General features: G+C 37.3%; 1 protein-coding gene across 2 annotated transcripts in view; it reads right to left on the bottom strand.

Moving 5' to 3' along the window:
• The window catches only part of BBS8 (tetratricopeptide repeat protein 8), a 305336-nt gene that overhangs the window by 251369 nt on the left and 41072 nt on the right, over positions 1-12895 (bottom strand). For both annotated transcript variants that reach the window (XM_090398645.1, XM_090398646.1), the window contains exon 3: positions 5395-5554. In XM_090398645.1, the coding sequence (XP_090254771.1) occupies positions 5395-5554 (160 nt within the window). The remainder of the gene's footprint in view (positions 1-5394; positions 5555-12895) is intronic.

The raw sequence follows: 12895 nt of genomic DNA, 5'->3' as shown, positions 1-12895 counted from the left end.
GGATCCGGAAGTGGCTTACTTTGATGTGCATTGATACTTTTCTTTGGTTTCTGGTCTTTGTTCTTCATTTTCTCACGGCACTGTTGACATTGCCATTCGGTCTGTTTCACAGCTCCTTTTGCTTTCCACGTGCTTTCTGAGATCCCTGAACAGTAGAAGTGTTGTGTTTTGTTTTTTGTTACATCCGGAACACTGCGGCCCGTCCCCTTCATCGCTTAATGGCTTGTTGCATTTGTTACAGCTCATTTTGCTTGAACTTTGCTGTCTCGGTGACCTTTAGCCTTTCTTCCCGTTAGCGACTATAGTGTGACTTTTAAAATGGCGATGTCCTTTGTTCTTCGTTGGCTGGTGACTACAGTACACTCTATGAAATTCCAACACTGAAAATTTGAATCTTACTTATCCGATTTTGTTAATTTGAACGTCACTGTCTTCAGAGTGACTAGTAGAATTAAATAGTAGCACTTTCAAGTTAGAAACATGAGTTAATTAACACTTTAAACCTATAAAACCAGGAGCAGCGATACAGCATACGTGCATCTGTCTCCCTACACAGCACCCTCTGAATGATAATAATAATAATAATAATTATTATTATTATTAAGAGATATCTTCAGGAAGTCAGGGACTTATCAAGGGAGACAAAAAATACTACATGTTCCACTCAGCTATCATACTTGTTCTTGCTGCACCCTGATTGCACATACAACATCCAATGGCAGTCAATTCCAATCACATACCACTCTATGAGAGAAAAATCTAGACCTCACCCCCTTCTTAGAGGCATTCATTTTCAGCTTCCAAGGATGACCGCTCATCTTTTCCCCACCCTCAATAAATTGAAAAACTCCATCAACTGAAATCCTGTATTACCCTTTCAGAAGTTTGTTAGTCCCAATCATATCACCCCTCTTTCTCCTGTTTGCCATGTAAAGACATCCTTATCTTTACATGTGAACGTTTGTTTCAGAATTGCAATCTTTTGAGTTGTATTTGCAATATCTGCTACACGGCCCTGAACTTCAACTTCCTATCTACTAACACTCCAAGATCCCTAGCCTCATCAGTTTCTTCAAGCATAATCCCACCAATATAATACCACATTGAATATCTAATCATGCTGAGGTGAATAACTTTACATTTACTGACATTGAAATTACATCCATTTTCCCATGCCCACAATTTCAGTCTATTCAAATCATTCTGCAAAGACTGCATAGCAGCAGCATTCTGGATTACCCTACCTATCTTTGCATCATCAGCAAATAACTGTATTCACTTGTCCTTCCCAATATCATTAATGTATAGATTTAATAACAGTGGGCCAAGCAGTGATCCTTGCAGCACACCACTGGTTACCTTAAATCTTGCAGACTCACATCCCCCATATACAACTTTTTGATATCTGTCATTCAGTCATCCTCTTATCCACATTAATATTCTAAAATCCAAACCTATATTCTCCAATTTATGCAACATTCTACCATAGTGTATTCTGTCAAAAGCCTTAGCAAAATCCAAAAGTATCATAGTGTATCCATTCCCCTTATCTAGTTCAAGGGTAACATTGTTATATAATGTAAGTTGCTAAAACATGACTTTCCCTTAGTAAATTCATGTTGCTCATTGCAAAGTAGAGATTCACTGGCAACCCATTTCTGAATGCAAGCCCTAATCAATTTTTCCAAAATCTTCACCACCACTCCTGAGATACTAATTGGTCAATAGTTGGATACATCGGTCTTTGCACTACCCACACAGAATGGAATTACCATACATTCTTTCCATTCGTGCAGAATCTTCCCTGTTCTGAGACTCAAATTAAACAGCCTGCTCATAGGAATAACCATTCAGCTGAACACTCTTTTAGCACACGTGCTGATATCTGATCAGTCCCTTTTGCTAAATTTTTATTCAGTTTGTTCAACAGCTCAAACCTCGTCCTCATACAACTGAATTTCTTCATCCAGTGAAGAAGTAGCAGTGAGCTCAATGTCGAGTACACCAGATTGATAGCTTTTTAACAAAATGGGAACTGATTAGTTGAACAACCTCTTCTGCATCTGTAACCCTCACGCCATCTGGATTTAGAAGAGTTATTCTTTCTTCTTTTACTTGCGGCATATTAATAGAATTCTTGTGGGTTGTCTTTAGCACGAAAAGCCAGTTTCTTTTCATAATCAAACTTTGTTTTCTGTACAATACTTGTGACTATTCTAGCCTGTTGCTTATAACGTTCATAACTGATGTCATCCTTATGCAAATGGTATTCCTTCCACATCGTCCTTTTCTTACGAATCTCATGCTCAATAAGATTACACATCCATTTGACTCCTACCCTATACTGTTCGAACTCTTGGGACACATTCTGATATCACATCATTTAAGTATTGTTTAAATGCTTCCCATGTACTGTCGATATTCTTTCCATCCAGCAACCAATCCCATTCCACTGAACTCAGTATACTCCTCAGTTGATCATAATTTCCTTCTTTGTAGTTCAGCATGTAACCTTTTCTGAATGGAACATTCATAAACTTAGTCACTTCCCAAGTTAGTACTACATGATCACTGTCACTAATCAGAGGTAGAATAGTTACATCTTACAGAATAGTTACAACTGAAACACCCTCTGAGACTATAATCAAATCTAACACTCTCTGACCTCAAGTTCCTTCGTCACATGCTGCTTGAGGAAGTTGTCCCTCAACAACTTAATAAGTGCATTTTCATTCTTCTCAGGAGATTCTACTGTTACCCAATCAATATTTGGATAATTACCCTTCCATTATGATTACTCTTTTCATGCTCATCTTGTCTATTTGGTGATGCATTTCTTCATCACTAGCAACCAATCCACCATGTCTGTAACAACACCACAGTATATAATTGATCTTGTTAGATTCCACCTCACACCAGATGGCTTCAAACTCACTGTCACATGAAATACTGTTAGTAGTAGTTCTATAATCATAGGTCTCAAGTCTAACTGGATCAAGTCATCTGATATTATTAGCAGCACACCCCCCTCCTCTCCTATCCTTCCTAAAAATTGTGTACCCTTTACACTCCAAAACAGTTAGTATGTCTAATTCTGATATCCAGGTCTCACTAATGCCTACAATCTGAGGTCCCAACATACTGACTAAGGCAACAATCTCATCAGTTTTATTCATATAATGACAATTCTGTTTCATGTTTTATATCATACATACATACATATATACATCTTCAAGGCCCACTCTTCCTAATTGGGCTGTGGGGGCAACAGCTTCAAGATGAACTTCCAATGGTCACGATCCTCTGCGACCAAACTCAGGTGTTCTGGTGGGATTCCCAAACGTGTCCACCCAAGGTTTTGGATATAATCTATCCAGCGAGTCCTTGGCCTTCCACGTGGCCTCCCACCCTCTGGCTTGGCAAAGAGGGCCTGCTGAGGGAGCCTCTCTTGTGGCATTCTGACCAGGTGCCTGTACCAACGTAACTGTGATTTCTCAACACGGAGAAGCAGCGGTTGAGTATTAAGGGTTTCCCAAATTGCAGAGCTTCTGACTCTGTCGAGTTTTGTCAGCCCCGTAACCCCTCGAAGGAACCTCATTTCAGCTGCTTGGATTCGTGTCCGCATTCTTTCGGTCATTACCCAACTCTCATGACCATAGGTGAGGATGGGGACATAGACTGTATTGAAGACAGCCAGCTTTGCCTTCTGGCTTAACTCCTGCTTCAATACTACCGAACAGCCAAGCTCCCGCAATATTGAGCTTGCTAAGCCAATTCGAGTATCTAGCTCTACGTCCCATTTTCCATCATTCGTGAATATGGACCCAAGGTATTTAAACTTCTCCACCTGCCTCATTGGGCCTCCACTTACATTTAGAGTGCATTGGGATGGTTGTCTTGAGACCACAAATGTTTCAGTTTTGGCCACACTGATCTTCATTCCGGCATCTGCACAAACAGCTACAAACCTATCCAGGGTCTGCTGGAGGTCATCTGTGGAAGAGCTAAGCAGAACTAGGTCATCTGCAAAAAGCAGACATCCAATGCTACATTTTCCAATTCTGACACACTTACTGCCTTGGCTGTGCCTATCAATCCAGTCCATAAATATTATGAAAAGGAGTGGTGACAGAACACACCCCTGTTTTATATCATAAATAGTTTTTTTATGTTTCCATATTTCTTGCATCTATTGAGGAATGCTGATCTTTACAAATGTCTGTATTGTCAATTATGACTGATTTCATCATAATTAAGTAGACAATGAGAAGATATCTTTAGAGCAGTGTTTTGTAAACTGTACTGTGTGAACTAGGGGTTCTACTAAAAAAAACTTGTACGGGTTTCCCAGAGCATATAGATATATTTATATCTTAGATGTAGTTTATGAAAAAAACCTTCAGTGAATGAAGAGAATATTAACTTTTATTAAACTGACTTTGATGTTGAAAAGATGTTGAAAGATTTTTTGCCTTGGTTCTATTATATGTTAAAGATACCAAGCAATTATATACTTGGTTTTAATCCTTTATCCATGGAGCAAAACAATGTTTTGCATGTGACACATCTTTCTCTCATCCAGATATTTTTATTAATAAGGTCTAGCACCTTTGGCTACTTGTATATGAGATATATATGACTTCTGCATTACTTCGACTTTGGTATTTCTACCAGGTCTTTCTCCCACTGATGAGACCTCAATAAATGTTGAAAATGGACTGGGTAGTGGCCCTTCTCATTATGAATAGCATTTTACACATCTGAAAGAGTGTGTGCTTCGGATTATGGGATACATATTAAAGCAAGTGATGTGAAGTCATTAGCTTCTATATACAAGTAGCTCAGACGTGAATATATTTCACCAGCAAAACATTGCTTTGCTTCCTTGGATAAAGCATTAAAACCAAGTATATAATTTCTTATCTTTATTCTCTGATGCCAAATTTAATAATTTGGCATCAGAGAATACCAGATTTATATGTATAAATCTGGTATTCTCTGATGCCAAATTATTAAATTCATTATTGATGAGAGCACAAAAAATTAAACTTACGAAAAGGTTCATATGGTAAACAAACAATGCTGTACCTTCTCATGGATTTAAAATCTATGATGCTTACAGACTGATTCACTTTTACATAAAAACACCTTAATACCTTAAGCTTTTGTTATAATTAATATTTTATATTAATTATAATAATCCTTAATATTTAATGTTTTAAATATTAATTTTAATATTTTAATCTTATGATTAAACATATTGTGATTAAATTAAACAATTATTAAAGAAGTACTTTCAGTTTATTAAAAAAAGTATTCTTAAATTGTAATTAAAACCGAAGAATGCTTTAAATTTAAAAAATGCATCTGTTTAAAAAAAAGAAGAAAACTCACTGTTCCTAAGCGAACAAATCTTCCTGAAGAACTAGTAACAGGACGTGCTGTGCGAGAAGTACGTGGTGTTCTCACTGCTTGTTCCATAGTTCCAGGTCTTCCTGATTGCATTCCTGGACGAATTACACCAGACAGGGGTCGCCCAGATTGTGTTACAGGCCTGCATAATGTAGGGAATGTACTAATTTCAATATTCAATAAACAAACTCGAACTGTCTTTCAGTATTTCAAAACTAAACAAGGTATTCACAGAACAAATAAGTGGCAGTAATGCCATTTGGTATTACTGCCATCTATTGTGTTATACAGTTCTTACTTTGCAAAATATCTATCTATCTCTCCTTTCCATCTGTTTTAGATGGGTTGGGTCTCCTCCTAATGAGGAGTCACGGCGAAATAATGCAACCAGCACACCACTCCTCTGCTGCATCCCAATTGGAGGTATTCATGACTGTAGTCCGTGTGTGTTCACAGGACCGGTTTGCCTGCTTGCGGGATGAAAAAACCCCAGCTAAACTGGGGAAAAAACCCTACTGCCTGCAACCATGACCGGCTAACTTGGCTATGGCTGAGGAAGATCCTTGAGCCCCTCACATCACCAACGGGAATCGAACCTAGGACACTCCTTCCCCATGCATATGGTTGCAAATCGCACAGCCACTAGACTAACTGCAAGGACTTGCAAAATATACTGCGAGTTTAATGTTTTTTTTCTCCTGCAATGCAGAGAAACTAAAATAACATATACATAATGAAAAATTAAACTAACACTTGAAAATATACATAATAACAAACACACACACAGCTGACTATGTAGATAGGATTAACCATCCATAATAGAATACTGGGCCTAATATACTAATGAAAACATGATGAGAGTAAAAAAAGCCAAACTAACAAAAATGTTGTGATAAATAAATTTAAAAGAAGCCCTCAATTAAGGAAGAACAAATAAAAATAGAGCTAAATATAAAAATATAAACACTGGTAAAACACATATTTTTAGACCGTTAAAAACAGTAGAAATAAGTAATACATCATTATGAAGCTCTTAAAAACAAAAACTTTCACCTTTCATCTCAGTCATGGTGCACCTACTATCCTTAATATTCACATCCCATAGTTGAAGTTCTCAATATGAGAAATTCAACTTATAATGAAATACAGTCAACTCTCACTACAGCAAACACTACTATCACAAATCTACTATTATTATCGCCAATAATCTACTATTCGCTACTGCTACTTCCTCACATATGAATGGTGAGGTATTAACGAACATCCAAAAATGTTTAATTTTTTTTCTCATAAAGTAAAATCAGGGGTGCAAGATATACACGAAGGCAAGTTATATTCGAGTAAATATGGTAACACAAAAATATTTTGTATGGCAACGTCACCAAACTGCAGGGACATCACGCAGTATATTTAAAGTTTCTGAGAGAAGTTAAAAATTTTCTGGCAACCTTCATATAGTAATATCAAAGATGAGACAAAAGGTTTTATTATTATTATCTACAGACCTCTATGGAGTCAAAAACTCATTGTGAAAAGTCCATCTGTCATACATACACAGTTCATTAAAGTGTGCCTTAAATATATTCACATTCTCTATAGACAGACCTCACACTCTCAAGCAATGCATTCCAATCATTCGCCATTCTCCGTGCAAAAAAAACCCGATTCTTACTCCTTTCCTCCCAACTTATACGGTTTTCTTGGATGATCACTGTTCTCCTTCCATGACCCAAAATTCTATGAAAAACCTCTTCAATGTTTATCTGATAAAAGCACCTTACCAACTTATAAGTGTCTATCATATCTTCCACTTCCTCCTATCCAATAAACTCTGTAAATTATATCTTCTCAACTTTTCTTCACACTCAACATCCAGAGCCGAACCACCTTAGTCAATTACTCTGGTGTCCAAAAGCTAAGGATGAACTACTTTTTAGCTGCATATGAAAAATTTTTCATGACTACAGCCAAATGTGGACATAAATTTATTGCTAATGTACTAATAAATTATATTACACAAGAAAATGTGTTATAAATTTCGTATAAATTAAATTGCAATACATTTTTGGCAAAATTTACAAATTTCCAAAGGATGTAATTAAGGAATGTACAGTATTAGTGTACAGTGCTTACAGAAAACTATGCAGAAAAACATTTCAGTAAGGAATATGTTCATCCCAAACTGCAGTGCAACTCTCACAACAGCATACCATACTTAGCACCATGTGATCTTGAGGCAAACTGGTCCACTCTTCCTTCCGAGCAAGGATAGGGCCTTGTTTGTTTTCTGGAGGGGAATTTTGAGCAGCAATGCATCTCCCTATTATCTCCCAAACATGTTCTATGGTGTTGAGATCTGGGAAGTGTGCTGGCCACTTGATCATCAGTTATACAAACTGCCACAAGCTGATTCATCTAAATTTGTGGTTATAATACTCAGATACAGTGTTCGTCCTTAGGTTTGGACATTAGTGTACTTCTGAATCCTTTCCAATAACTCTTCATCCTTTTGAAAATCAGTGACCAAATCTGTGCACAGTAGTCCATAATCAAGGTAGACAATGAAATGAAACTATTCCTTACTTTTCAGCATCATTGCCAGAATTTGTTGTGCTATGCTCACAATTTTAGCAATATGTCCTCTAAATTTTAGATCCCTATCCACCATCATCTCCCCAGATCTGTTTTCTTCTCCTACTCCAATACATCAATCAACTATATAATCCCTCAATTATATAATCTACATCCCATCTTCGTTTTCCAAGTTTTAAAATCTTACACTTTGCAACACTCAACTGGTAACCCCCCCTCTTCCATGTCCATTCACTAAGTCTATTCAAGTTCTCTTGTAAAGCCACAACATCTGCTTTACTCCTGATAAAAATCTAATAGATACACAAGATTGGATGGAAGAAGACTAATGTGCTATAGAGAAGTCATTACAGGTCAGAAAGATTATTTTTAGAATTAGCCATGGCTATGAGGCAGTCTCCTTGAATGAATAGGCATGGTGGCATTAATATGCCAAATATTTGGGAGACTGTTATCTTAAGATCAACTCCTACATAACTGTAATTTTTACAACATTAGAGTTTTGCACCTTTAGATCTTTTATCCATTACAATTTCAGATATTTTACTTACTCATTGTTGCATATAAACTATAACATATTGTTTGGTGCTATGAAGATGCTGGTTTGAAAGCCAAAGAAACATAATCTTTTTTATAATAAGGTTTCAAGAACATTAGATGAGGGAAAGGCATATACTGCAATTTTCTTAGACTTGGCGAAGGCATTTGACAGGGTGCCACATGATAAGCTGATATTTAAGTTGCAGCACATGGGTCTGGATGTCAGATTGGTCAACTGGATTCAGGATTGGCTGTCTGATAGGTATCAGAGAGTTGTGTATGGTGGAGCAGTTTCAAGGAGGCAGAGGGTTACAAGTGGGGGTCCCACAGGGCTCAGTACTAGGACCTATATTGTTTAACCTTTATATCAATGACATAGCCAGTGGATTGCAGGGGGATATTCAGTTGTTTGCGGATGATGCGAAGCTGGGAAGGATTATTAGTAATAGTGCAGATGTGGTAGCCCTGCAAGAGGATTTAAATAAGCTAGATAGATGGGCAAATGAATGGTTTTTTTTGGTTTAATGCAGCAAAATGTAAGGTCTTGAGGTTTGGGAAACATCGATGGGATGCTGCATACTCTATGGGAGGAGTTATACTGGAGGAAGTAGGGGAGACAAGAGATCTGGGGTTGATGATTGATAGAAACCTGAAGTTTAGGGGACATATTGCAAAGGTGGTGAAGGTAACACAGAGGATTGTTGCTATTATGAGAAGGACACTGACCTGCAGAGATAAGAGGGTTATCATTCCGTTGTATAAGTCTCTGATCAGACCACACTTGGACTATTGTTCTCAGATTTGGTCCCCAGGATTTGAAGGGGATAAATTAACTGTGGAAAGGATACAAAGACGGATGACAAAGATGGTTTCAGGACTGTACAAGGATAGTTATGAGGATCGGCTGAGAGAATGTGGACTGCAGAGTTTGGTGGATAGAAGAAGAAGAGGTGATATGATTGAGACTTTTAAACTGTTGAGAGGTGGTTACAGGGTTGACACTGGGGAGTTCTTTCGCTTGGTTGAACAGCGGAAGGGAGTGATGACAAGAGGCCATCCCTGGAAGTTACGAAAGGAAACTGTAAGCAAGAGGGTAAGGAGTGGTTTCTTTGTGTGGAGGGTGGTTGAGCCGTGGAATGCATTGCCTGATGGAGTGGTGGGAGCGAGAACGGTCAGTGAGTTTAAAGAGTGGTATGATAGACTTTGTGTTTCTCAGGGGGGGACCTCCCCTCGATGAGTCTTGACAGACTTTATGTCTTAGGAAGGACCTCCCTCGATGAGTCTTTTGACTACTTGGAGGCCTGAATAATAATAATAATAATAATAATTTAGTACATTTGGTGATATAATACCATTAAAATAATTTATGAATCTACTCCTCATAGCTCCTCCTGCATCATCTGCAAATAACTGAATACTGCCATTCAAACCTTTCACAATATCATTAATATCCATGTTAAACAGCAATGGTCCTATAATACCATTAAAACAATTTATGAATCTACTCCTCATAGCTCCTCCCAGCTTGCATCATCTGCAAATAACTGAATACTGCCATTCAAACCTTTCACAATATCATTAATATCCATGTTAAACAGCAATGCTCCTAAAACAAATCCTTGAGGCACACCACTAGTGACTTTCCTCTTCCAGAATATTGCTTATCCATATACAACTTGCTAATACCTATCAAATAACCAATCTCTAATCCAATGCACTAATCTAATATCCAACCCAATTCATTCTAGTTTAATTATCAACTTATCATGTGAAAATCTATCAAAAGACTTTGCAAAATCTAAGTATACCACTCTGTATCCATCTCCCTTGTCCAATGCACCTGTCACCTTATTCTAAGAAGTAAGAAGAATGCTAAAGCATGACCTTCCTTTAGCTAATCAGTGCTGCTCATCAAAGAGAACACAGTTGTTGTTAGCCAAATTCTGAATCCTAGTTCTTACTGATCTTTAATTTGAAGCTCATGTTCTGTCACCTCCCATACGAAGCACACAATCTTGTCTTCCTTCTACCCCTTTGGAAAGTGGCCTAACCTACAACTCATATTAAACAAACATATCAAGATGGACCAATTCCCTAGCATATTTACTCAAAGCACATGGTAATATATCATCAAGTCCCACAGCCTTATTAACACCAAGTTAACTCAATTCCCTATATACCTCCTGTTCATTCACAGTCAGTCTCTTCTCCCTTCCAACTGCACTCATACTCTGCATAATGTCACATTCACAAGCATGAAATAATACTATGCTCATTCAATATCTCAACTAACTGCTGCTCATACTGCACTTTTGATACTCTTACCAAATGAATCACTCTCCTTGCCTGTTCTTTGTTGTGCTGTGTTTCCTCTGTAATGCCTTCTTCCTCTGTATTGCAGCATGCATACTTGCTTCATCCATTTCACACCTACCTTATTTAATCTTCTGACTCTTGAAATACATTTAGACACTGCTTTGGTTAGATAGTTCTTGAATAGGCCAAGCAACATGGATCTCCTTTCCACTGAAATCCTCATTACATGCTACAGATGCAATCTGTCTCCTGAACTTTTCATAATTATCAGTTGTATTTCCACATATATATCCATTCCTCACAGAAGTCTTCATACAGCTGGCAACCACACAGTGGTTGCCAGATACACAGATAATCACTTCAAGGTTACTCTCATCAAATGGAGGAAATTTGATACTTCATGTATAATGGCATCCTCTGATGGGATGATCAAATCCAAGACCCTCAATTGCATGCTTACTCTCTCTTCATCCATTTCACACCTACCTTATTTAATCTTCTTTTTTCTAAATTTTTACTTGCAGCTTCTTATGCCATGACAATGCTCCAAGCTGCCACTTAAGTTTGTCATAATCAAGCTTTATAGTTCCACATAAACATTTTCTTGACTGAGAAGTCCACATGTTAAGCAATCTCCCAGAACAAGACTGCATAGTCACTATCTTCAAATGAAGTTAGAATTGCTACTGTCATTATGGATAGCATCAGAAGATCTATTACCAAATCCAACACTCTCAAACTCCCTGGTCCCCTCCATCATATGCTGTTTCAGATAATTATTCCTTAGTAACTGTATAAATTCCATTTCCATCCTGCCTTGTGCCCTTTCCTCCTTCCAATCTATATCTCCATATTTGAAGTCCTCAATGATAACTTCTCAGCCTGCTCTTGCTGCATAGCATCCACATCTTTCTCTAGACCACAGGTCTACAGCAGCATCTGGTAATATATTTTATTCTATTGGCCCCTATCTCACACACAGCAGACAGTCTCAAATGAGCCAAGTCTCTCAGATTTAAAATCCTCCTTGACTTCCATTGTACTAGTTTAAATTCTTTAGTCATCATTATACATCCTGTCCTATGCTATGTCGGGATCAGATTTTCACTTTAAGACAAATAGCTGAGAAATCTAATTATAACCAAGATCTGTGTTTAATATGTATAAAAAAAAAGTATATAAGAAGGTTCCAATTGAAAAGCCGTTCGGAACCCTACAATTATATGAGGTAAATGGAACAGAATAATGAGCAATACATAGCCTAAATTGGCAATTAGAATTGAAGGAAATACAGGAATCAGATATGAAATAAGGGCGAACATCATCTATAGAACTAGTATTCATCATCTATATGGATCTCATTACAAAAGAAAGTGGCATTAAACATGATATCAAAATTGGAAATGTTAATCTCCAATCAGCTCTTTACTTTTTCAGATGATGTTATACTCTTAAAATTCAGTGCAAGCATTTAGGATTCTTTAACTGCTTTAATAAATTTGGTATGAAAATCAGCAATAAAAAGACAAAGACAATGAAAATATGTAGGAATTCATTCAGGCATCAACTCAACTCCATTCAAGATGTACTTGATGTTTTCAGAGAAAAAATAATGAAAATATCAACGGTATCCTTAATGGAAAACCTATAGAACTAGCAAAATATTTCAGCTATTTAGGCGCATTAGTGAAAATTTTAAATTAAATATGGAAAAAGATAACAGAATTAGTAAAATTGTATGGTATGGAGCCAGCTGAATAAATTTACATGAAATACGAGAGGAATAAGCCAAAACATTAAACTAGCTGTATACAAGACAGTGTTCAAACCAATTTTAACTTATAGATCTGAGAGTTAGGGTAAAAATAAATGCTGGATCAAAGACTTGGAGCCTCTGTAGCTCAGTCAGTACAGACAAAGCCCTTTGGTTGGAAAGACCTGGGTTCAATTCCGTCAGTGACGTGAGGAAGGTGAGTTAGCCAGTCTCATATGGAGGTAGGGGAATTTTTCACCCAGAAACTCATGTTTTGCATCC

Source organism: Typopeltis vanoorti, chromosome 10 (assembly GCF_054136105.1).
Source record: "Typopeltis vanoorti isolate ZY-2024b chromosome 10, IOZ_Tvanoo_1.0, whole genome shotgun sequence".
NCBI classification, from domain to species: domain Eukaryota; kingdom Metazoa; phylum Arthropoda; class Arachnida; order Uropygi; family Thelyphonidae; genus Typopeltis; species Typopeltis vanoorti.
The sequence above is the reverse complement of the archived record's forward strand: the minus strand, read 5'-3'. Positions and strand labels throughout refer to the sequence as shown.